A 26,070-nucleotide genomic window follows, 5' to 3' on the forward strand; every position below is an offset into this window, starting at 1 on the left:
CTTTTGTTTTACTCTATGACTTTCCATCAATTACTGTGAACCTTCCTGACAGGAAATGATGAATCCAGTCACATAACTGAGACAATATTCCATAAACACACAATTTCACTACAAGCCACTTGTGTAGTACAGTATCAAAAGCCTTCTGGAAATCTTAAAATACAGAATCAATTTGACATCCCTTGTCAATAGCTCTCAATAAATGTGTGAGTAAAGAGTTAGTTGTGTTTCACAAGAAAGATGTTTTCTAAACCCATGTTGACTGTGTGTAACAGACCGCTTTCTTCGATGTAATTCATAATGTTCGAACACTATACATGTTCCAGAATCCTGCTGCACATCGATGTTAATGATATGGAACTATAATTTAGTGGATTACTCCTGCTACCTTTCTTGAATATTGGTGTGACCTGAGCAACTTCCTAGTCTTTGGGTACGGATCTTTCATTGAGTGAGTGACTGTATATGAGCTATAGCATCAGCATATTCTGAGAGGAACCTAATTCTTATAGTGTCTGGACTGGTAGGCTTGCTTCTATTAAATGATTTAATTTGCTTCACTCTTCTACTTCTGTATTACTTATGTTGGCAGCTGTTCTTGATTTGATTTCTGGGATACTTACTTCTTCTTCTTTCATGAACAAATTTCAGAAGGCAGTGTTTAGTAACTCTGAAACTTCCTGGCAGATTAAAACAGTGTGCCGGACCGAGACTCAAACTCGGGACCTATGCCTTTCGCGGGCAAGTGCTCTACCAACTGAGCTACCCAAGCACGACTCACACCCCATCCCCACAGCTTTACTTCTGCCAGTACCACGTCCCCTACCTTCCAAACCTTACAGAAGCTCTCCGGCGAACCTTGCAGAACTAGCACTCCCGAAAGAAAGGATATTGCGGAGACACGGCTTAGCCGCAGCCTGGGGGATGTTTTCATAACTCTGCTTTGGCAGCACTGTCTTCAATAGTATTTCCATTGCTATCGTGCAGAGAATGCACTGATTGTATCTGGCTGCTAGCACAATTTACATGTAACCAGAAACTCTTTAGATTTTATGCCAGGTTTCGAAACGAAGTTTCATTGTGGAAATTATCATCAGCATCATGCATTGAAGTCTGTGCTAAATTTCGAGCTTCTGTAAAAGATCACTAATCTTGGAGATTGTGTGTTCATTTAAATTTGGCATTCTTTTGTTATTTGTTTCTGCAATAGTGTTCTGACCAGTTTTGTGTACTAAGGGGGAACAGCTCCACCGTTTGTTAATTTATTTGGTATAAATCTCTCAATTGCTGTCAAAAATATTTCTCTGAATTCAAGCCGCATCTAGTCTACACCTACATTGTTAATTTGGAAGGAGTAGAGATTGTTTCTCAGGAAGACATCAAGTTTATATGGTTTTTCGAATAGGTATATTTTTTGTTTATCTTTGGAGTGTGGGCTACAATAATCAATTTCACTACAACAACCCTGTGTTCACTAATCCCTGGATCCGTTTTGATGCTAGTTATTAGCTCAGGATTATTGTTGGTAGCAGGTCAATGTTTTTTCACAACCGTTTACTATTCACTTAGGTTCATGAACTAACTGCTTGAAATAATTTTCAGAGAATGCATTTAGGACAATTTTGGATGATGTTTTATTCGTAGTTCCTGATTTACACTTTACCAACATACTGAGGGTAAATTAAAGTCACCTTTGAAGAAATCTGTGACACGATGACAGTGCTGAGAGAAGCCCTGCCGAACTGTGGTTTCCAACTGAAGCAGATGATTGACAGGAGACTGTCCCTCCCAAAAGCTGCACTGGTAAGGAGATAAAAGGCCCACGATTCAAGGACCCAACTGAGCCATTTTAATAACTTGCAGGGGGCATTGGCCAGGCCAGTAACTATCAAATGCCACTAACTATCAAAGGATGATGGATCCTTGACAGGCTTACGGGCAGGAACCACAACCCTCTCCCTCCATTGAGAGGGGAAAATGCCTTGGAGATAAATACAGTTAATCACTCGGAGGAGATATTGTGATTGTAGAGCACTGAGTTGTTGAAGCAATTGGATATGGCTGGAATCAGGGCCAAGAACTGAATTGTGGGAAGAGGTGAGGGCCAGAAGCAGCTCCCATTCAGTAAAAGGTTCATTGTAGGATTCTGCCTGACAAGGGATAAAATGTAAGTGGGAAGCTTCAGCCTGCTGTTTCTGGAGGGAGAAGGGTGGCTGGATAGGAAGCTGACACAGATGTCATCGCAAAATGGGCCATGAGATGTTCCAGCAGAACTGACAGATCTGTACAAAGGCTACATGGAAGGCTTCCACTGACAATCTTGGAGGGTGCAGAGTGTAGTCCACACTCATGACGAAGGGACAGAAGAGCCTATATGAGACATAGCATTCCCAACACACTTGCTTGTTCTGTATGATTAAGTAATGGGCTTTGCCGTGAAGATGTTTAAGACCAGCAGAGGAAGGGTGGCACATAATACGTTGCAAAGCACAACAATTAAGACCGATAGCAGTGGCAATGGCCATGATCCACCACAAAACTGGCTGACAGCGAACAGGGCATGTCAAGTGGGAAAAGGCAATGCTGGCAGTGCAGAATATTTTCTCAAACAGATCACAGACGACTTCATCACTACAACCTGACAAAGAAGGTGTGAACTCGACCTGACAGGTGTACAGAGGCCAATCAGCTAGATGGAAAAGCACAGCCGGGAAACCCCGTCATCAGGAGGTGGGAACGGAATGAGGGAATCAACAAGGAGTGGTCACTATCACGGATGTCTTCATGTACTGTCCAGTGCAAGCAAGGATGGATAGAAAGGAGGAGGGAAGCAAGGAAGAAGTGGAGGAGATTAGAGTGAAATGTCACAGAAAGTGGCTTGTCAGTACTGAAATGAGTAGGGGAACATCACTAAGAAGGTACAGGTTTTGGTTCGCAAGAAACTGGTCAATGAGGACCCCCAGGCCTCTCAAGAGGGTGATACAGATTGCAAACCATGACTGCAGAGTCCAAGTGGATCCTGATGGCAACTGCTTCCAATCTGGTATGAAGAGGGGTCCATGTACTAACAATATCTGTACTGATCAAGGTGCGAACACTACTGGAAGCCCTCAAAGGGCCAACCCAGTTCTGGCAGAAAGCACAGAACCCACACAGGGTCAGTAAGTGAGCATCATCAGTAAAATGAGGTTCCTGGAGAACAACACAAGCTGCTGAATGAAAGGCAATAAGGGCTTGCAACTCCAGGTGGTAACAGTAGCATCCATTACAATTCCACTGAGTAAGCACAGAGTGGGTATCCAAATGGAAGGCGAACGGGCTGGAGCCAACATGCCATTGGATCACTACCCATCACCAACTAGGACAGGGTGACATCCATAATAAGAGATCAGACTCAGGCTGCAAGGGGGGAGATGGCACCTTCGGGGGCACCAGGGGGCCTTATCATGGGACCTATGTTTCTTCTTCTTCTTCTTCTTCTTCTCATCCATAGGTCAAGGAGCGTAAAGCATGGAGGGAAAGCAGGCTTCTGTATAATCCAGAACCAAAAGAGAGTGGATGACCACGTCCTGTGGCCAAGTTGTGGTAGCAGCTCTCCTGACTGAGACACACTGCGATGAGGGGTCCCAGAAGGGACACCTGGAGGGAAGGGCATGGGAACTACAGGGGAGGGGAACAGGATAGGGGGATGGGAACAGAGTAAGGGTGAGGGAGGAGGGGAAAGGACATAACAGAGGCAAATATAGAAGTCATGGACACAGGATGAAGACTGTTTTATTTTTGATGAGCCTCAATCTAAGATAAACAATCAAGGGAGTTATATTTCTGGATCTTCTTTTCTATCTTATAAGCTGGGCAATCCGGTGAGCATGGAGAGTGATGGTGTTGACAAATAACACACACAGGTGGTGGAACACAGGGGTTCCCTTCATTGAGCGGGTGTCCACATTCGCCACATAGAGGGTCCACCGTGCACTGGGAAGACATGTCCCTGAAAGCACCAAAGCACCTTCTGGGTGGCGGGCCACATGGCTTCACATCACACGGCACACGGATAACACACAACCTAGACCTTCTCCTGGAGGGTATCTCCCTCAAAAGCCACATAAAAGTGCTGGTACTGAAGCAGTTGTCCTTACGACCTCTCTGCACAAGCCAAACAAAATGAATGCCTGTCATTCCAGACTGTCCCGGAAATCTGCATCAGTTCGGAGGATGAGGTCCCTAAGAAAAATGTCTTGCTGAACCATACTCAAGGACTGGTGAGGTGTAGTGGACACCAGGACATCACCAAGATGAGCACAAGCATGATGGGCTGCAGACTGGAAGTATTTTTGATCAACAGGAAACCTGGCTGCTTCTTACTGAGAGACTCCACTTCATCAAACTTTTCTTTGATATTTTCTACAAAAAATAACAGCTTTGTGGTGGTGAATGTGTCCCCATCAGTCCTAGTGCAGACCAGGTAGTGGAGTAAATGTTTCAACCCAAGCTGGCGAGCCTGGCCCTCCTCCCAGAGTACAGCCAAGGCAAGGAAGGCCACAGTGCCATAAAAAAAACAGCATTCAATGATCCATTACAAACCAGAGAGACAGACATACACAAAGCATGTGCCTTGACCTGCCCAGCCACAGTGAGGACCATCTGGCATGGTGGCCATTATCAGGAGTTCCGAAATCTCCAGAATGACAAGCAACCACTCCTAAGCATACATGGGCAGGCAACAGCTCAGGTATCAGAAGTGTGATCCCTGTGTTGCCAGGTGGCTGCCAGATGGATATGTATGAGCCTCACTACCTCACAAACTGGCCGTATGTGATGGTGACCTATTGGGGTGGATTGGGGGGGGGGGGGGGGGGCTACAGTGGGGAATGAAAAGGGGATGAAGGGAGGGGGACAATAAGCACCGCAGATGCTAGGGATGGAGTTCTTCCCCAAATGGCTCACACTACGGAGAGAAAATTTAGAAGCGGAGGTCAATCCCCAAAGGCGGGGGGAAAAAAAAAAAAAAAGGGAAATAGGGAACAAAACTGCAAGGAATAAAGGAAACCAGATGAAATGAAATTGGTTGACATAAGTAACAACAATACGAGAGTGGAAAGAGAGGGCAGCGGGGTAGGAGCAAGGACAGGTAGGAAGGGACACAGGGAATGAAGAATGGGCTGCAATACCTCGGCGCCCCGTTAGTGCCATGCAGGAACTCATGAAAGAACCATGAGCCCCTTGGGGAGTGAGGCTTTCAGATGCCTAGAATGGAATTATCTTGCTGACATACATTGACTCCAACAGTTACGCATCTATGGTGCAGTTAAAGGTTTGCCTGTAAGTGCCCAGTATATTTTCAATGACTTTCATCCCTAGTCCAGACAGGCTCTGTTCAGGAGTACCGTGGATTCTGTACCTGTATCTCATAGGCATCTTAACAATTTGCAATCAATATCTGGAATGAAGATGGCTTAAACGTTTGAAGAGACACACACAAGGGCATTTGTGTCACAGTTCCTATTTCAATGCTTTTTTTGCTTTTTTATGTAGGAAAAGAAGGGATAGCCATCACTGCATTTTAGTCTTTGTAATAAACTTTATTGTACTGCTGTATCTCTGTTCTAATAAATTATGTTGCAGTGACATTCTGATGTGCTTCCTTGGGCAATTTTGAAATTGTAAAAACGAAAAAAATAAAAAAAAACCCTGTGTCACATGACTATTTCCATTTGATGCAACTCACATTAGAAGTAAGCTGTGCTCACTCCCACAGATATTCTTAGTCTACGAATAGCTACAAAAATATATACATATATTAATGAAGTCATGACACTTAAGTCTCACTAATATAGGTGTTTACCTGTTGTTGTGATTATGATTGGGTCCTGTAATTTTACCTCTGGCATATTATTTGAACCAGTTTTAGAGTTGTCACCATTTTTCTGTTTAGCTGCATCTTCTTTTTCATGTGATAATATATGCGCCTTACGACTACCTGACGTCCGGAATGATTTATTACAGATATGACATGAAAATGGTTTTTTACCTGTGTGCATCCTGTACGAGGAAAAAAGACATTAAATATTTTTTAAAACATTAAGATACAAAAGACACAAAATTCAAACCAGCATAAACAATTCAGTAAAACAAAGTCAGTATCTTTGCATAATCACTCAACTGTCAACTGTAAAGTTTATGTTAGATTATTACAGGCACATATAAATCCTTGAACTGGCAATGAAACAATTACTGATTGATTTTAAACCAATTTAATTTATTTTACATAAACTTTAACAAATTTCCCAAACTACTTTCACATCTTATGATTTCTTCCTATTGAGGACAAAGTTTTGTAGCCTATTTTGCAAGGTAATCTTGAATCAAATCATGTGCCAGTATCTCATAAGCTCATATCCAATGTAGAACAATATGGTATGACTTCCAAAAGTTAAATAACATGGCATCAACCTGGGCATCATTATCTTTACTGCTTTATGGACGTCGTGGACTAATAACTGGTGGTGAGTTTCACATGTGAGATTCTTGTGGTCTTCAAAAACTTATGTTAACATGAATCACGTTTCCATCATCCAACAATGAAGTGGAACAAATTCTGTTCAACTTGAATCTGGTTCAAGGTGCTGGACATGGTGGTCATGTGTGCATGAGGTGGACTTGCTGGTGTGGAATGTGTATTATATTTTCTTTTCTGAAGAAGGCTTTGGCTGAAAGCTAAATGTGAAACTATCTTTTCATTGTGGCTGTCTGCATCTCCATGTATAACCTTTATGGTGAGTAGCAATCTATCCTTTTTCAATGTTGTTGATATTCCAAACTGGAGTTTCCATTCTTTGAACACAGACTGGGAAATCTATGGATTCATTTGCAGGGGTACAGACAGGAGTGTTGTGGAGTACTACTGAAAAAGTTTTCCAAAAACTGTCCTGAGCAGCTAATTTGAAAGCCCAAACTCACTTGAAATATTTTACACCTTGTAGCTATAAACAGGCCTGATCTTATCGATGAGCAAATAGGCAGTTGTTAGATCCCACTTAGACAATCAATGGACACTGTTTAGTTTCAGTACAATGGATGTAATAGAATTATGGGCGAAGTTTAAATGGATTGCAATTTGTGCTCTGGAGAAGTACGTGCCAAGTTAAATGGAATAAGGATGGAAAAGATACACTGTGGTTTAATAACAAAATTCAGAAAATGCTAAGGAAGTAGAAACTTTTGCCCTCTCAGTTCAAAAGAGAAAGCACAAATAACAACAGGCAAAAGTTAGTACAAATTTGCACGTCTGTAAAAATTTCAATGTGTAAAGTATACAGCTACCACCGTCATACTTTAGCAAAAGATCTTGCCGGGTATCAGACTAAATTCTGGTCCTATGTGAAATCGTTAAGCGCGTCAAAGGCTTCTATTCAGCCACTTGTTGGCCGGTCTGGTGGGGCACTAGAAAATAATAAAAAAAAAGCTGAAGTTCTAAATATCACTTTTAAGAAATCATTCGTGCATCAGACAAACATGTAATCATTTTGCCACCGCACAAACTCCCTTGCAGAGGATGTAGTAACAGGCATCCCTGGCATAGAGAAGCAACTGCATGTGCTGAAAACAAATAAATTGCCTAGTCTGGATGGAATCCCAATTTGATTTTACAAAGAATACCCTACGGCATTGGTCCCTTAGACAATTTTCATTTATTGCAAATCTCTCCCCCAGCGCAAAGCTCCAAGTGACAAGAAAAAAAATCACAGGTGAGTCCTGTATATAAGAAGGGTAAAAGACCGGACCTGCAAAGTTACGAACCAACATCCTTAATATTGGTTTGCTGCAGAATTCTTGAGCATGTTCTCAGTTTGAATATAATAAATTTCCCTGGATGGAAAGCTTCTGTCCACAAATCGGCACACTTTTACAAAGCATTACTCGGTGAAATTCTGCTTGCCTTTTTCTCACACAATATTATATTAACCATGGGTGAAGGGGAACAGGCAGATTTCAAAAAAAGCATTCTGACACAGTGCCCCACTGTACACAGAAACGCGAGCATACAGGACAGGTTCTGAGCTGAGTGAGTGGCCCAAAGACTTCTTAAGTAGTAGAATCCAGTACAATATCTTCGACAGCAATTTCTCATCAGAGAGAAGGGTATCATCAGGAGTAGCTGAGAGCAGTGGGGACAGAGTGGGGGAGGATCGCCGCTTAAAAGATGTCGGTGGCTAAAAAGACAGTGCCCTATCCGGAGTCTAGTTAAAATTACCTCCTCCCGACGACGCGTTCGGGAGGAAGAGGTCCAAGCACAGGGAAGAGCTTTCACGTCCCGCAATTTATTATGGGGAAGTGTCGACCAATGTGCGTGCCATAAAAGAACAACACGACGACATAAAACGCTCCGTAGATTGGCGAAGGGAATCGATCGAATAGCTGGCCGAAGAAGAGAGACTGCAGCCTTGGCCGCTATATCGGCCGCCTAATTTCCACAGATACCAACGTGTCCTGGGAGCCAGAGGAACGCCACCAAGATGCCCCCCAGGTGGAGCAAGCGCAGACAGTCCTGAATCCAGTAGACCAGAGAGTGGAAAGGGTAGAGAGCTTGGAGACTGAGGAGAGAGCTGAGAGAATCTGAACAGATAACATACTGTATCCGCTGATGCCGGCGGATGTATTGGACAGCCTGGAGAACAGCGTAAAGCTCTACAGTATAAGCCGAACACTGGTCGGGAAGCCGAAATCGATTTGGGGTGTCGCCAACAATATAGGCACTCCCTACACCTAACAATGTTTTCGAGCCATCAGTGTAAATAAATGTGGCTTCCTTCATTTGTGCACATAGAGCAGCAAATGCCCGACAGTAAACAAGTGAAGGGGTACCATCCTTGGGAAACTGACAAAGGTCACGAAGCAGACAGATCAGGGGACGGAGCCAAGGCGGTGCTGTACCCCAAGTTGTCAAGAAGGTTTTAGGAAAGCGGAAGGAAAGAGAATGGAGCAGTTGACAGAAGCGGTCTCCTGGTGGTAGTAGGGAGGAAGGGCGGCCTGCGTACCCTACATCCAAGGAGGCGTCGAAAAAAATGTCATGGGCTGGATTAGCAGGCATGGAAGACAGATGGCTAGCATAATGACTCAGAAGGACTGCTCGCCGACTGGACAGCGGAGGTTCAGCAGTCTCAGCAAAAAGGCTTTCCACAGCGCTGGTGTAAAAAGCTCCAGACACTAAACGTAATACACGGTGGTGGATAGAGTCGAGACACCGAAGAATAGATGGCCGAGCAGAGGAGTAGACTATGCTTCCATAGTCCAATTTCGAGCGCACTAAGGCGCGATAGAGGCGGAGAAGGACCACTCTGTCCGCTCCCCAGGAGGTACCATTCAGGACACTGAGGGTGTTGAGGGATCGCAGACAGCGAGCCGAAAGATAGGAAACATGGGAGGACCAGCACAGTTTTCTGTCAAACATAAGACCCAAGAATTTAGCGACGTCCGAAAACGGAAGGTTGACAGGTCCTAGATGTAAGGAGGGAGGAAGAAACTCCTTACTTCGCCAAAAATTAACACAAACGGTCTTACTGGGAGAAAAACGGAAGCCGGTTTCGAAGCTCCAAGAGTGGCGGCGATCGAGACATCCTTCAAGACGTCGTTCAAGAAGGCTGGTCCGTTGAGAGCTGCAGTAGATCGCAAAATCGTCCACAAAGAGGGAGCCTGAGACATCAGGAAGGAGACAATCCATAATTGGATTTATGGCAATGGCAAACAGTACAACACTTAGCACGGAGCCCTGGGGTACCCCGTTTTCTTGGGAGAAAGTACGGGAGAGAGTAGTGTTCACCCGCACTCTAAATGTGCACTCTACCATAAATTCACGAAGAAAAAGGGGCAGCCGACCTCAAAAGCCCCAAGAGAACAGTGTGTGGAGGATGCCTGTCCTCCAACAGGTATTGTATGCTCTCTCCAGATCAAAAAATATTGCTACTGTTTGGTGTTTCCGGAGAAAATTGTTCATGATATAAGTGGAGAGAGCAACAAGATGGTCAACTCCAGAACGATGCTTTCGGAAACCGCATTGGGCAGGTGTTAAAAGACTGCGGGACTCCAGCCACCAAACTAAACGGCAATTCACCAAACGCTCCAAAACCTTACATACACTACTCGTGAGAGAAATGGGGCGATAGCTAGAGGGGAGATGTTTGTCCTTTCCAGGTTTTGGAAAAGGAACGACGATAGCTTCCCGCCATCGTCTGGGAAAAGTACTATCGGTCCAAATTCGATTAGAAAGGCGAAGGAGGTAACGCAGACTATGGGTTGATAAATGCAGCAACATTTGGATGTAGATACCATCCGGCCCTGGGGCGGAGGAGCGAGAAGAAGAGAGTGCATGTTGGAGTTCCCGCATGGAGAAAACAGTATTATACCTTTCGCGATTTTGAGAGAAGAAAGCAAGAGGTTGCACTTCCGCTGCACGTTTCTTCGGGAGAAACGCTGGCGGGTAATTTGAAGAGCTCGAAATCCCAGCAAAGTGTTGACCCAATGAGTTAGAAATTGCGACGGGGTCCACTAACGTATCACGCACGACATTGAGCCCAGAGACCGGGGAGAAACTAGGCGCGCCTGATAACCGTCGAATCCGACTCCAAACTTCCGAGGAGGGAGTGAAGGTGTTAAATGAGCTAATAAAGAATTTCCAGCTTGCCTTCTTGCTATCGTGGATGACGTGATGGCATCGCGCATGCAACTGCTTATAGCGGATACAGTTGGCCAAAGTAGGATGGTGGCGGAAAACACGAAGAGCACGTCGCCGCTCACGTATTGCATCACGGCATGCTTCGATCCACCAAGGAACTGGGGGGCGCCGGGGCAATTCAGAGGTGCGTGGTATTGAACGTTCCACAGCTGTAAGAATAACGTCTGTAATATGTGTGACCTCATTGTCGACGCTAGGAAAGTGGCGGTCATCGAATGTCGCTAGAGACGAAAAAAGTGTCAAATCGGCTTGGGCAAAGTTCCAGCGTCGCGGGCGCATATATGGCAGTTGAGGCTGCAGTCTAAGGACACATGGAAAGTTGTCACTCGAGTGTGTATCATCAAGGGCGAACCATTCGAAGTGCCGAGCTGGCGGAACAGTACCGACCGAAAGGTCCAAATGAGAGAAATTTGTCGTGGAGGCAGACAAAAATGTAGGGACCCCAGTGTTGAGGCAAACTAGATCCGCTTGGTGGAAGACGTCTAGCAATAGTGAGCCACGTGAACAAGGATGTGGAGATCCCCAAAGCGGGTGGTGGGCATTGAAGTCCCCAACCAGCAAATAGGGGGGTGGAAGCTGACCAAGAAGATGAAGGAGATCAGCTCGTGCCATTAGTGTGGACGATGGAATGTATACAGTACAAAGAGAAAAGGTATATCCAGAAAGGGAAAGACGGACAGCGACAGCTTGGAAGGAAGTGTTTAAGGGGATTGGGTGATAATGGAGAGTACCATTAGAAGAATCATGAGTCCTCCATGGGCTGGAGTGCCTTCAACAGAGGGGAGATCAAATTGGACAGACTGAAAATGGGGGAGAACAAAGCGGTCATGGGGACGCAGCTTTGTTTCTTGCAGACAGAAGATGACCGGCGAGTAGGATCTTAAGAGGATCGACAATGCATCCCGATTTGCTCGAATGCCGTGGATATTCCAGTGGATAATGGACATAGGGTGAACAGAAAATGGAGGAATGTGACCAAGGTTGCCGTCAACTCAACGACTGCTCAGAGCTTGCGACCGACAGCATGGAATGGCATTCAGCCGAAGGCAGAAGATCCTGATCCATAGGTTGTTCAGGAGCAGCTCCTGCCACCAGCGATCGGCCGGTTGATCGGCCGCCAGCAGTGCGCCTCGGCGACACAGAAGATGGCCGAGGGCAATTTCCGCCAGGTGGTGCTGTAGATGAGACACGCCTTGGCGGAGAAGGAGATGAACTGGGTTTTGTATTAGCCTTCTTGGAAACATGATGTTTAGATGAAGCAGGAACCGATGGTTGTGAAGTTGGGGTACGTAAAAAATCTTCACGAGTATGCTCTTTTTTCGAAGTCTTGGTGTCTGACTTTCGGGCTCGAGATTAGCAGAACCCGATGAAGGGTGAGCCATAGAGTGGGCAGGCGAAAGTGGTGAGGTTGAACGGGCGATCTTTGCGCTGGCCGATCTGACGACCATGGCACTAAAGGTGAGGTCGCAAGTCTGCGTGCCGCCTCCTTTGTTGGCCGAGGAGAGGCAAGGACAGCGCTGTATTTTCCTGCCTGAGGCACGGTGGGCTGTCGACTGGCGAATAATTTTCGAGCAGCTAAGGTCAACACCTTTTCCTTCACTCTGATTTCCTGGATGAGCTTTTCGTCTTTAAAAATGGGGCAATCTCGAGAAGAAGCAGCGTGGTCACCCATACAGTTGATGCAACGAGAGGATGGAGGTGGACAAGCACCCTCATGGGCATCCTGCCACACGTAACACATTTGGCCGGATTGGAACAGGACTGGCTGGTGTGACTGAACCGCTGACACCGATAGCAACGTGTAGGGTTTAGGACGTAAGGGCGAACGGAAATTATCTCATAGCCTGCTTTGATTTTCGTTGGGAGTTGAACTTTGTCAAATGTCAAGAAGACAGTGCGGGTTGGAATGATGTTCATGTCAACCCTTTTCATAATTCCATGAACAGCCGTTACGCCCTGGTCAGACAGGTAGTGCTGAATTTCTTCGTCAGACAATCCGTCGAGGGAGCGTGTATAAATGACTCCACGTGAGGAATTTAAAGTGCGGTGCACTTCAACCCGGACAGGGAAGGTGTGGAGCAGTGAAGTACGCAGCTATTTTTGTGCCTGGAGGGCACTGACTGTTTCTAAGAACAAGGTGCCATTCCGTAATCTGGAACAAGACTTTACAGGACCTGCAATTGCGTCGACACCTTTCTGAATAATGAAAGGGTTGACCGTGGAGAAGTCGAGACCTTCGTCAGACCAAGAAACAACAAGGAACTGTGGCAACGATGGAAGAACTGTCTGTGGCTGAGACTCAGTGAACTTACGCTTGTGAGCAGACATAGTGGAAGATGAGGAAACCATTGCGGAAGAATCCCCATGATTACCGGTGTCTCCAATGGCGCGCTCCTCCCTTGTGGGGGCCCTCTCTGAGGGCACTCCCGCCTTAGGTGATTGTTCACACCTCAGGTCACACCTCCCGACAAACGGACGGAGGGACCAATCGGCACTTTCGGAAGGTATCAGCTCGGGTAATCACCCCTCCCTGGGCCTGGCCGTTACCAGGGGGTACGTAGGTGCCCTACCTGTCTACCCGGGGCAGGGAATTATGCGTTACCCCGTCACCGGCTACGCACAAAAATGCGTGGGTCGGCCTTCAGACATGCACAGGGAGGAAGAAAGAGAAAGGGAAAAACAAAGAAAGGGAAAGGGAAAGGGAAAGGAAAGAAGAGAGGTCTCAAACGCCGCAGCGGAGAAAAGGGTAAAGAGAAGAGGTAAGGAAAAGAGAAGGACAAAGGAAGGATGAAGACATACAAGCAGAGAAGGCGAAGAATGCGTTACATTTACGAGCGTCCGTCTCCGGACGTAGGCACAAACCATACTCCCAGAGGGGGAGAAAGGGAAGGAAAGAGCCAGAGGTGAGGGGAGGGGGGGCGAAGATGGGGGATAGGGAAGGATGCGGAAAAGGAAGGTATGCAGCCCAGAAAGGAAGGAGGGCCACATTAGCTTGGGGTCCCGTGCTTGCTATGCACGTATCCGCAAAAGAGTTGTGGACCCCCTGGGGGGATGTGTCTTCCTAAAACCCTGAACCAATTTAAACCAGAATTTATGCACATATCCCTTACTGTCAGACAACAATTGCTGTGGGGGTAAGAATCACCTATCTATCATAGTTCAGGAGATATGATGTCATAAATGAGGTGAGTGAAAAAGTGCCGCATCATGCATGACATTTAAATTTATTACTTATGTGCTGCTAGCTCTATCTGCAATAAATTCTGCAGACAATAACCAAATATGCTTCTAAATGCACCTACAAAATTATATCATGGTACTAAGCACAGTCTAGAAGATACAACACCATAAATACCGAGATGCGTGGAAAAAAAATGCTGCATTTTCCATGAAGTTTTAAGACATTTCTTCTTTACTACTACTACTACTACTACTACTACTACTACAGTCAAGTCAACTTCAGTAAGTCCCTGACATCTTGCAGTGCTTTTGATAGCTTTCTAAAGCAAAGTGCAAATGGCTTTAGTTGAAGACAATAGCAGTTCATAGAGCTATGAAGAGGCATTGCCAAAGGGACAGTTACAAAATTGCACTGTAGAAATTCAAAGTAGCTGCATCCAGAGTATAGATTCTGTTTCGTAATTTCGATGGCGTTTCCACGAATACATGAAAATGAAATTTTTTCCATAGTACACTACAAACACAGTTCGTTTCTTGTTTACGTTTCTAATAGAAAATTGGCAAAATGAATAATAGGACAATGCCAGGTTTGTCAGCTGGTACAGATATAAAACCAACACAAGAAATGGCTATGAACACAATCTACATAAAGCTCTGTAAATGGTTCTACGTTGCTAGAGGGGAAGCTGATTCTTAGTCATCCTGTACTGCAGCTGTATTGTTCTTCCGGGAAACACAAATTTCCCCACCACAAGCACAGCTCGCTTTTCCCTTTGCAGACAGACTATACCTCCTCAGCATTTCCTGTTCAGTTCTGTTACATGAATTGAGAAAGTAACTTCACTAATCTCGTGTTTATATAGTGGAGTCATTTTCTGTTTATTAAATGAGAACATATTTACGGCAGTTAAGTGAACTAATACAGCAAAAAAGTTTAACAGTTGGAGCTGTCAACTGAAGAGCCTGTTCCAATTAAAAACATGCTGTGAATACATATCTGATAACTGTCAATCTGATTGTCTACACTATCACTATCTAGAATATTTTTCATCCCAGCCTCATCTCTCCCAAAAGACCTACATGCTTAAATTGTATCCCTTCGCAACAAAAGGTGGTTACCTAGGTCTTATGGAACTCAAGGTATTTTAACAGAAGTCAAGCAAAGCATTACAGAAGATTTTTCTTCTAGACTTGGACATGACTGGTCCCATTCCATCAGATATATTCACACCTTAGCAGGATACACTGTGCATGTGTTGTAAATGGCTCCACTCAGTGTAGTCCACTCTACCAGTGCTAGCATATCCAGAATGTAAGAGATTCATGCAGTCTGTCAGTAACACTATGGCAAAAGATGTGCAGCTTCTTTCTGGTCATTCATTAATTCACCACCAAGTGGCAACAACACAATGAAACAGTTTTACAATACACTATCAATGATAGACAGCAGGAAGGTGCCACATTTACCAATCCCATCCCTTTCCCACCAGCACTACAAAGATTACTGACAACATCACATTCATAAATTACACACTTCTAAGCCACTGTTCATAGGAATATATTTTATATTAAGCTCATATAACAACTACAAACAGGTATTCATTTAATAAAATGAAATAACTCCACCAGATACTCTTCAACAAGAGCTCAGTGAAGTTATTTTGTTTGCTCATGTAAAAGAATGGACAGTGGGGACGTATAGTCAGTTTGTAAACTAAAAAGTGAGCAGCACTCATTGGTGGGGAAGTTACCTTTCTTGGAAGAGAGCTTCATATCCATAGAGGATAATTAACAATAATTTTCCCCCTAGCAGTGTAGAAGAGTGTACAGAGATTTACATTGATTCTTTCCATATAAGTTTCTTGCGTTACTGTTATTAGTAACTCGTGTACAGTTAATGCACTGTGTGGAAAATAACAGATTCCCCAACAAGTCTATAATCTGTTTCACCAGTGATTCATAAGGTGCACCACGGAAGATTCTGCATAATGCCCTGTAGTTGCTTCTTGCTATGTAATGGAGTAGGTAAGAGTGAGGAATCACCTGCTTCCTCTTCTGTTGGCAGACCTATGATAGAGGTGACAGCATGACCAAAATCCAGTGACTTGCCTTCTCGCATGCTTCTACCCACCACCTTCAGTCAGTCTTACCCCAAAAACACAATTTATCCCTTAATATGACTCTACTGCACTTAAGCTTGGTCCAACGTTAATATTTGTTCTTAACCTTCTTCATTTAACAATAAATATTAATTTTTTACCATACATCTAAATGATAGTGATTACTCTGTAATTCCCAATTAAGTACCTGGAAGAGGTTTCATCGTACTAGTTTCAAGCTATTTCTCTGCTGTTCCACTCTTGAACAGCACTCAGGGAAAAATGAGCATTTAAATCTTTCTGTGCGAGTTCTGACTTCTCTTATTTTGCTATGATGATCATTCCTCCCTAAGTACTTAGGTGCCAACAAAACATTTTCACACTCTGAGAAGAAAGTTGTTAACTGAAATTTCATGAGAAGATCCTGTCGCGATGAAAAATGCCTTTGTTTTAATGACTGCCACCCCAATTCATTATCATATCCATGGCACTCTCCCATATTTCATGATAGTAAAAATGAGCTGCCCTTCTTTGAACTTTTTCAAAATCCTACATTGATCCTATCTAATGTGGATGCCACACTGCACAGCAATACTATAGAAGAGGACGTACAAGCATAGCGTACACACTATCTTTAGTAAACTCGTTAAAAGTGTTTTGACAATAAATCATAGTCTTTGGTTCCCTTTCCCCACAATATTATCAATGTGATCATTCCAGTTTAAGTTATTCACAACAGTCTTTAGATTTGTGTGATTTATCGTGTATCCGAAATTTAGCGGATTCCTTTTGGTACTCATGTTGATAACTTCAATTGCCACTTTTCGCAGCACACATATATCTTGTCTAAATCGTTTTGTAATTTGCTTTGATCCTCTGATGACTTTACAAGACAGTAAATGACAGGATCATCTGCAAACAATCTAAGAGTGATAATCAGATTGTCTCAGGAACAGCAGAAGGCCTATAACACTTCCTTGGGGAACACCAGATATTACTTCTGTTTTACTTGATGACTTCCTGTCAATTACTATGAACTGTGACCTTCCCAACAAGAAATCAGGAATCCAGTTGCACAACTGAGATGGTAGTCCACAGGCATGCAATGTGATTAGAAGTCACTTGTGAAGTACAGTAACAAAAGCCTTTTGGAAATCTAAAAATATGGAATCAATTTGACATCCCCTGTCAATAGCTTCGTGAGAATAAAGAGCTTGTTGGGTTTCACAAGAATGATATTTTCTGAATCAGTGTTGGCTGTTTGTCAATAAAGTGTCTTCTTCGAGAAAGCTAATACTGTTCAAACACAGTATATCTCACAGAATCCTATTGCAAATCGATGTTATTGATATGGGTCTGTAACTCAGTAGATTACTCCTATTTTCTTTTTTGGGTATAGGTGTGACTTGTGCAACTTTCTAGTCTTTAGGTACAGATCTTTTAATGAGTGATCAATCAATGAGGACACTTCTTTTTTTTAATAATCTGTGATTTTTCCATCTTCTGCCATGAGGAAACTATTATTTCTAAAGAAAAAATGAATAGAACCTTCTTTGTAAAAAGCATTATATGGTTTAATTTTGTAGTTGGAAACATCTTCGCTATAAACTTCACCTTGTTTCTTTTAGGTTACTCAAGAAAGACATAAAAAAGTGACACCTGAATGCCCCCCACCCCAACAGTGGGCATTTTTAGTTGTAGTCATGACACTATAAAAAAATTGGTGACTGCAAGATTTTTTTTTACCTAATTTTCTTTTGATTACTACAAGGGAGGGTGGAAGGTGTAAAAACTGTAAAGCGACACGAAGGCTTACAGTAAGCAGGCAGTAATAGTCACGCAGCAATTATGAGACTTGCACTGGATAGACTAGCATGGAGGGCTGCACGGAACACCTCTTGGGATTCACCACACCAAGCTTTCTTTCTTTTACAAAAGTGATATATCAATATTGGTACTCTTGCACTTCTATCTAAAAATGCTTCACTATTCTTCAGGTGGTGTACAGAGTTTGGTAAGAATTGAGAGGAATGAATTGTAAGCTGAAGCTTGAAGTAAGTCCATGAGGGATACATTGAAGAAGCAACCGTAAGAGCCATCCCTATAGATGGCAGGTCCCACGATCTAATGCCAAACGAGCACAAGAATTTTAAATTGCTCAGTGTTGAGAAAAACACTTATCACAAGAGGAAAAAGTCTCCTTACTTTTAACTGCCATTATTGTCTCATCTAGCCTTCAAAGTTTCCAAAACAGTAGCTAGCATTTGACTGTTACTTTTCCTCCCCACCTACATTATTTTATTTTTCCCTAATAAATGTACTCCGGCTTAATCCAAACCATTGTGAAGTACAATATCCATTCTATTTCCTCTCTCTTCTGTAAGTGAAAGGACATCCTACACTCCATAAAATAATGTACACGTCAGACAGTTCTTGAGAATTAAAGTATGAATTGTTATCAATACGTTAAGGCAATCCTCCTCCCCCCCCCCCCCCCCCCCCAAAAAAAAAAAATACTGTAGCACATCTAATTCAACTGATTTTGAGCAGCATATTCAGTAACCAATTAATAGTATGTTACCTATTATACATATATTACTCAGATACATAGTACATATAATTTAGTAATCTTAACATAATTAGCGCCCCCCCCCCCCCCCAAGCAGAAGCTTATGTGTGAAATACAGATCCCCAATTTATTATCTACATCCATTACCTTAAATGCACATTTAAGCTACTTGGTGCAGAAAACTGCTTGAGGCATATAACACAAGTGTAGTCTTTCACCCCTGTATGTGTCCTGACATGAGCAGTGAGGGTGGACTTCACAGCAAATGATCTGTAACAGTGCAGGCACTGAAACAAAAGAAAACAAAATTTGAGTCCTTTCCAATTTGTACTGATCAATACTTCCATGCATTCAATCAAATGAATATGAATCACAGCTATTATTATTGGATTTTTTATAATGGAATCAACCAACAGCCATTGTAATTTTTTTTCTTACTTTATTCTGTGTGAGGTTAGATGGAGCAATTTGGTATTAAAGTTATATGATTATCAGGTTTACGGTATCTTTACAACAAGCTACTCATTTCAAAACTATATAGCTCAAAATGTATTTGTCCAACGACGAAGTTTTAATAGGTTATAGACACACATACTGCTAGTGGAAATCTCAAGTCACAGATTTTTCTCAATCGCCCAAAAAAAGTTCTTATGATTTTTCTAAAATAACTTTTCTCAGACCACGATAAAAATTAACTGAAACTGTGGGTTTGTTTTGGACGTCTTTTTTGTAGTTCTAAGATGCTACAACCACTGTGACACAAATTTTATAAAGAATGATATTTAAGACTAGTTCTATGCATGTGTACCAGTGGGCGCAGTGGCGGAATAAGGTGCTATGTTGCCAATCACAGGCAAACTGTTTTCCAACAGCCTGGAGGTTCGCGGCAATGATGCATTCATTTTCACAGCTGTGCACAATGTTAATTGTGAGGTCCAGCATGCACAGGATCAGTCATAAATCAATATTACTCTTTATAAAATCCCCTCGCATTGTATGGTTACAGTTGTAGCTTCTTACGATGACAAAAGAGACTTTCAAAACGAGACCAAGTTTTCTGTTACTTGTTTATCCTGGGCTGAGAAAAAGTTACTTCAGAAAAAGCAGAACAACTTTTTTTGTGGGCGATTGAAAAATTCTTTAACTTGAGATTTCCTTTGCCAATATATGTGCCTATAACCTATTACAATTTTATTAACATCAGACAAATACATTTAAGATTTCTGATAATGAATAAAAAACCATCTTACTTAATGTACCGCAAAAAATTGAAATCTATATTAATGTGAAAAGATAATTACAAGAAGTCCCATAATAAACAGTGTGAATTCTGTAATATTCCTTGCAACAATATTTTTAAAAACTTGCTGTAACAAAGTGAATTGTGATGGTATCCAATCACATACTGACTTGTATAATACTATGGTTCTACAACATAACGATAATTTGTAAGAATTCCAATCCTAAAGAAAGCAGTCGCTGATAGGTGTGAAAATTACAGAACTATCGGTTTAAGAAGTCATAATTGCAAAATATTAACAGAATAATGCAAAAAGTGGTAGAAGCTGACCTCGAGTGAGATCAGTTTGGATTCTGGAGAAATTTAGGAACATACGAGGCACTACTGACTGACTGAGATTAGAAAATGACACACTTAAATTAGTAGATATATTTTATTACTTGAGCAGCAAAATAAATGATGCTGGTCATAGTAGAGAGAATATAAAATGAAAATGTAGGCTGCCAATGGTAAAACAAGTGTTTCTGAAGAAGAGAAATTTGTTTACATCAAATGTGGATTTAAGTGTTAGGAAGTCTTTTCTGAAAGTATTTGTACGGAGTGTAGCCATGTATGGAAGTGAAACATGGACGATAAACAGTTTAGCTCAGAAGATAATACAAGCTTTTGAAATGTGGTGCTGCGGAAAAGTGCTGAAGATTAGATGGGTAGATCTTGCAATTAATGAGGAGGTGCTGAACAAAACTGAGGAGAAAAGAAATTTGTGGCACAATGACACATTCTGAGAAATCAAGGGCTCACCAGTTTAGTAATGGGGGGAAGTGTGGAGGGTTAAAATTGTAGAGGGAGACCAAGAGATGAATACAATTAGCACATTCAGAAGGTTGTAAGTTGCAGTAGCTATTTGAAGATGAGGAGAGAGTAGCACAAAAAAACTGCATCAAACCAGTCTTCGGACTGAAGACCACAACAATAACCATAATTTATGCTAAATTTACCTTGTATGGCTTCTCACGAGTGTGTATCCGAATATGTCTCACAAGATCTGAAGGTTTCTTGAACTCCTTTGAACAGTAGGAACACTGGTGCCATCTGATCCTTCCCACTCGCCTTTGTCTAATTATATATCTCCTGTAAATTAAGGCATTCAAATTTAACAAAATTATTGAGTTTAAAAATATTGTATCATCATATTTCTACCTCTTTTCATAAAGATATAAAAAGTGACTTTATTCTTTCTACTTACCTCACACTTCCATCAAGTGCTTTGTCTGCCAAGGTAATAAGAGAACTTTTCTGCCTTTTAGATGTTTCACTAGACTGGCTTGGACAATCTGTCTGAAGTGTTTCTTCTCTAACTGCTTCTGAAACACGTATTTGGCAAGTATGGAATCCTAAATTGTCTAGAAGATATGTTTAAAGGCTCTTAACTGACATAGGTTTCAAATGGAAACACACTGCTCATACGCAAGTATAACACATGCAAAGTCAGCACTAATGTGAGGTGGTGTCTCCAGAAAAGAATTTTCAGCATATTTATACCTGGAGGAGATGTTTTATCAGATAGACCACTTTTCATTAAAGCTTGCTGCAAAATGTCTTTAGGGTCTGCAGCCTTTTCTTCAGTTTTCTTTGATGGCCCCTCTATCGCTTCTTGTAATCCTTGCAGCTGTGTCATGACAGCATTAACATTTACCTTCATGGCTTCTTCCGGATCAAGCACAGCACAAACCTGTAATGTTCAGTGCATTATTACAACCTGTCATAGTTCTTCCACTTGTATTTTGTGGCAATTATGATCAACTCAAAAGCTCATCAAGAACACAAAAACAACATTGAATTTGGGGGGGGGGGGGGGGGGGCACTGAGAATTTAATCTATACTAATATTACAAATGCATAACTAGCTCTGTGGAGACATTAAGTCATAGACAGGCACAAGAAAGACTGCTAAACAAGTGAGCATGGAAACAACAACTCATACATATGTGATGCTGTCTCTGGCTGCTGAGGCCAGACTGACCTGGCAGTCTGGTCTCAGCAGCCAGAGACAGTTGTCATGTACGTATGAGTTGTTGTTTGCAAGAATGTGTGTATGTATGTTGTCTAATTCAGAACAAGGCTTTCTGACTGAAAGCTTACTTGTTTAGCAGTCTTTCTGTTGCGCCTGTCTGCAACTCTATATCTCCACTATATGGTGAGTAGCAATCTATCCTTTTCATAATATTGTCATTGTTCCATCCTGGATTATCTATTGTTTGATTAATTAGCTCTGTTATGCTTTCACGATTAAACTGCTAAACTGTCGATTTAATTTGTTATAGAGATAGCGAGCATGCTGAAGAATAACATACACTGTTTTAGAAATTGTTTAGTAAAACTATATTTACCGATTTGGAAAATATAGTGTGAAATATGGAGACAATTACTCTTTGAGAAAGCTAGTGACTTTTTAGCTGTCACATTTATGAAAGTTGTTTTTCATAATATGATTCAACATTATGAATACAATGCATATTGAATCCTAAAAGTTTTAAACTCTTACTTCCATACTAACATCAGTCAGAAGCCCATTGAATTTTAGCTGCTGAACTGAGACACTCTTAAGACTCACAATGACAGCATCATTTAAATGCTGTACAATAAACAGAGAGTTATTGTACATTTACATATTGAATGAGGGAGGCTTTTAGTGAGTCTGTATTTGATTATGACGTGCTAGTGCAGCTGCAGGTAACAGGCAGACATGTGGTCTTGTGGGCCAGTCAACATGATATTGCTGCTATTCATGCCCGACGCAGTACCTCCACTGCATTACATGCAGTTGTATTTCATTATGGCAAGTTAATGGGGGAGAAAACCTTCCACCTTTTCACAGTATTTTTACACCAATGAATGATTCAGCATACACAAGTACACTGACTTCACAGCAACTATCCGTCAAGAGATTGGAGCAGAGTTTGGTGAATTGTTCATCAAAAATTCCTACTATCAGATGTCAAATGCACTTGATTGGATGTGAACTTAGGGAAGGTTGTAACTTGGGGAAGGTTGTAACTAGAGTCATGCTGCACAATATCAGTCTAATACCAAATCCTCTCTGAAGAAAATATCAGTTACAGATTCATTTGTTCTGAACAAAATGCAATTTGGTCATGGAGAAGGAAGAAACTGGCTTTAATTGCTAAGGTAAGCCCTACCATGATCAACTGGGACGTCATTTTACAACTGAACTTGTGCACATTACAACTGAACTTGTGCACATTCACAGAGACAAAACACCAGTCGTACATTTGGTATAGGGATCGTTTCACTCACGAACTATCTATCACTGGGTCTTGGGTTCGATTCCCAGGTGGACCAGATTTTCTCTGCTCAGGACTGGGTGATGCGTGTGTGATATAACACTAATAATCAATATCACAATGCATGTTGTGAAGGCTTTTTGTCACATTGCCTACAACATCTGGATTCTGAAGATGGGAAAATACAGGGTGATTCAAAAAGAATACCACAACTTTAAAAATGTGTATTTAATGAAAGAAACATAATATAACCTTCTGTTATACGTCATTACAAAGAGTATTTAAAAAGGTTTTTTTTTTCACTCAAAAACAAGTTCAGAGATGTTCAATATGGCCCCCTCCAGACACACGAACAATATCAACCCGATACTCCAACTCGTTCCACTCTCTCTGTAGCATATCAGGCGTAACAGTTTGGATAGCTGCTGTTATTTCTCGTTTCAAATCATCAATGGTGGCTGGGAGAGGTGGCCGAAACACCATATCCTTAACATACCCCTATAAGAAAAAATCGCAGGGGGTAAGATCAGGGCTTCTTCTCGGCCGTCCAGAACTTTTCCCTTTGCACAAACACCCATTCTCTGTAAACTGTTTATACCAACGTTTAATACACCACCTATCAGGAGGTTTAACACCATACTTCGTTCGAAATGCACGCTGAACAACTGTCGTCGATTCACTTCTGCCGTACTCAATAACACAAAAAGCTTTCTGTTGAGCGGTCGCCATCTTAGCATCAACTGACACTGACGCCTAGTCAACAGCGCCTCAAGCGAACAAATGTACAACTAAATGAAACTTTATGGCTCCCTTAATTCGCCGGCAGATAGTGCTTAGCTCTGCCTTTTGTCGTTGCAGAGTTTTAAATTCCTGAAGTTGTGGTATTCTTTTTGAATCACCCTGTATAAGGTTGTAACAGGCAGTTATTACAAACTTGTTCCAAGATAGTGCAGGGTAAAAGAAGATTTAAAGAAAAAAGCAGTGTAAAATATATCATTTTTTCTCTCTTTAAATACAAAGTAAGTTTTTCAAAGCATGTCGTCCTCCAGCCACTTAAATCTTTTCAACACGGAATTCACTGCAATGGACAGAATGCATTAAAATCAACAATTTCTGATGATAAAGATACAGAAGTTTCACTTCACTCAGTTTTCATGTGCTCCTCTGGTACTGCAACAAAGGAACACAATATACTCTCACACAAAATAAATACTATTGCTGCACAACAGATTCCGAACTATTTAACTGGTGTGGCTATTTGAAAATAAACTTCCAATGGCACTCATTTTGAATGAAATTACATGGAATGCAACTAATTTAAAACAACTTACTATTGCATGGTTTCATGGACATGTAGAAAGAAAGAAATTAGACTAGGGAACATCTGATCTTCAACACCATCATCAACAACAAATGGAAAATTCCTAAATGGAATTGAACATTTGTTACATAAATGGTTTGCTTCATATTTTGTTATATCAACAATAAAACCATAATCATTAAATTTTACATTACGTGCCATGTAAGAGAAAGCATCACCAATACGAAATTGATATTGTAATGTTTTTTAACCCAATGGCTGCTGTTCAATTAAAGATAGTTGAGGGATACCACTTTCTGCAATCTCCCTCAGCAGTCTTTAATAAAACCATAACTAGCAATTTTAACAGTATCTGATGTTGCAGGTGAGCAAGTACACATGCGTACTCATGCATACATGATGTGCACATTCTCTCTCTCTCTCTCTCTCTCTCTCTCTCTCTCTCTCTCACACACACACACACACACACACACACACACACACACACACACACACACACACACACACACACACCTTTTTGTAAATGATAAAAGTGAATCAGTGACAGCGTGTTCACAAGATACACTGATACACTGCATCAAAACAGTTTTTGCGTTTACTTACCAAGATTATCAATTGTTTTTATCACATTAACATTTAACAATATATATTCACAGCAACAATATCTCTAATAACAGAAAATTAATACATGCAGCTTACCCTGTAGTCTGAACAGTGCATGCGGCTCATATGCGCATTCAGACTTCCCAGTTTCTTGAAGACGCACGGGCATTCCATACATCTAAATACTTGCTCACCTGACTGAGGTATTGCATGAACTCTGAGTACATGAGCATGGAGATTGCCTAAAAGAAAACACGAAATACTGTAACAATTAATAAGCTTCAATACAGGGTATTTTATGATAACAACATCTAGCACAAAAACTGTGTTAACAGATGTAATTTCAAGTGTTCAATAAAAAAATCTGAAAAAGATGTGACACTGTTACAGTGAATATAGTTACTAGAAAATGTGTGTGGCGGTTTACTCTTCAGTCCAGAGAATAGATAGGGGCAGTCCTCTACACTAGTCTTTTTCTGTAAGCCTCTTCGTCTCAATGTAACTAGTGCACTCTACATCAATTTGAAGCTGTTTACTGTGCTCAGGATTCACCTACATCTAGATAACCATTCTGCAGTTCACACTTAAGTGCTTAACAAAGGCTTCATCAGAGCACTTACAGACTATTTCTCTACCATTCCACTTCCGAACAGCACATGGGAAAAACAAACAACTAAATCTTTATGTGCCAGCTTTGATTTCTCTCATTTTAAGCCTCTTTACAAGAAGGGGGATATAGAGATACTGTCAAACTAGCGACCATTTCACTTTTATTGGCATTTTCAAAAATATTTGATGTTCTAGCATCTTTTAAGCATCTGACTGAAAATAATATATTGTCCAAGTCATAGGTTGGGTTCCTTAAGGGTTTCCATGTAGAGAGACTCTTTACATGTACAGTGAGAATGTACGTAATTCATTAGATAATATATAGAGGCTACTGATATTTTCTGTTACCGGTCAAAAGCCTTTGACTGAATAAATCACAGCATTCTCTTAAATAAATAAGACTATTATGGTTT

The 26,070-nt window shown here is 41.7% G+C and overlaps 1 protein-coding gene across 2 annotated transcripts in view; it reads right to left on the minus strand.

Moving 5' to 3' along the window:
- Positions 1 to 26,070, minus strand: part of LOC126467166 (zinc finger protein 236-like) — a 234,085-nt gene that overhangs the window by 135,090 nt on the left and 72,925 nt on the right. For both annotated transcript variants that reach the window (XM_050096441.1, XM_050096442.1), the window contains exons 10-15: positions 25,145 to 25,290; positions 21,363 to 21,552; positions 21,067 to 21,184; positions 20,819 to 20,951; positions 18,728 to 18,867; positions 5,846 to 6,042 (exon numbers count right to left, since the gene is read on the minus strand). In XM_050096441.1, the coding sequence (XP_049952398.1) occupies positions 5,846 to 6,042; positions 18,728 to 18,867; positions 20,819 to 20,951; positions 21,067 to 21,184; positions 21,363 to 21,552; positions 25,145 to 25,290 (924 nt within the window). The remainder of the gene's footprint in view (positions 1 to 5,845; positions 6,043 to 18,727; positions 18,868 to 20,818; positions 20,952 to 21,066; positions 21,185 to 21,362; positions 21,553 to 25,144; positions 25,291 to 26,070) is intronic.

The sequence above is a fragment of the Schistocerca serialis genome, chromosome 1 (genome assembly GCF_023864345.2).
Source record: "Schistocerca serialis cubense isolate TAMUIC-IGC-003099 chromosome 1, iqSchSeri2.2, whole genome shotgun sequence".
Classification (NCBI taxonomy): Eukaryota; Metazoa; Arthropoda; class Insecta; order Orthoptera; family Acrididae; genus Schistocerca; species Schistocerca serialis.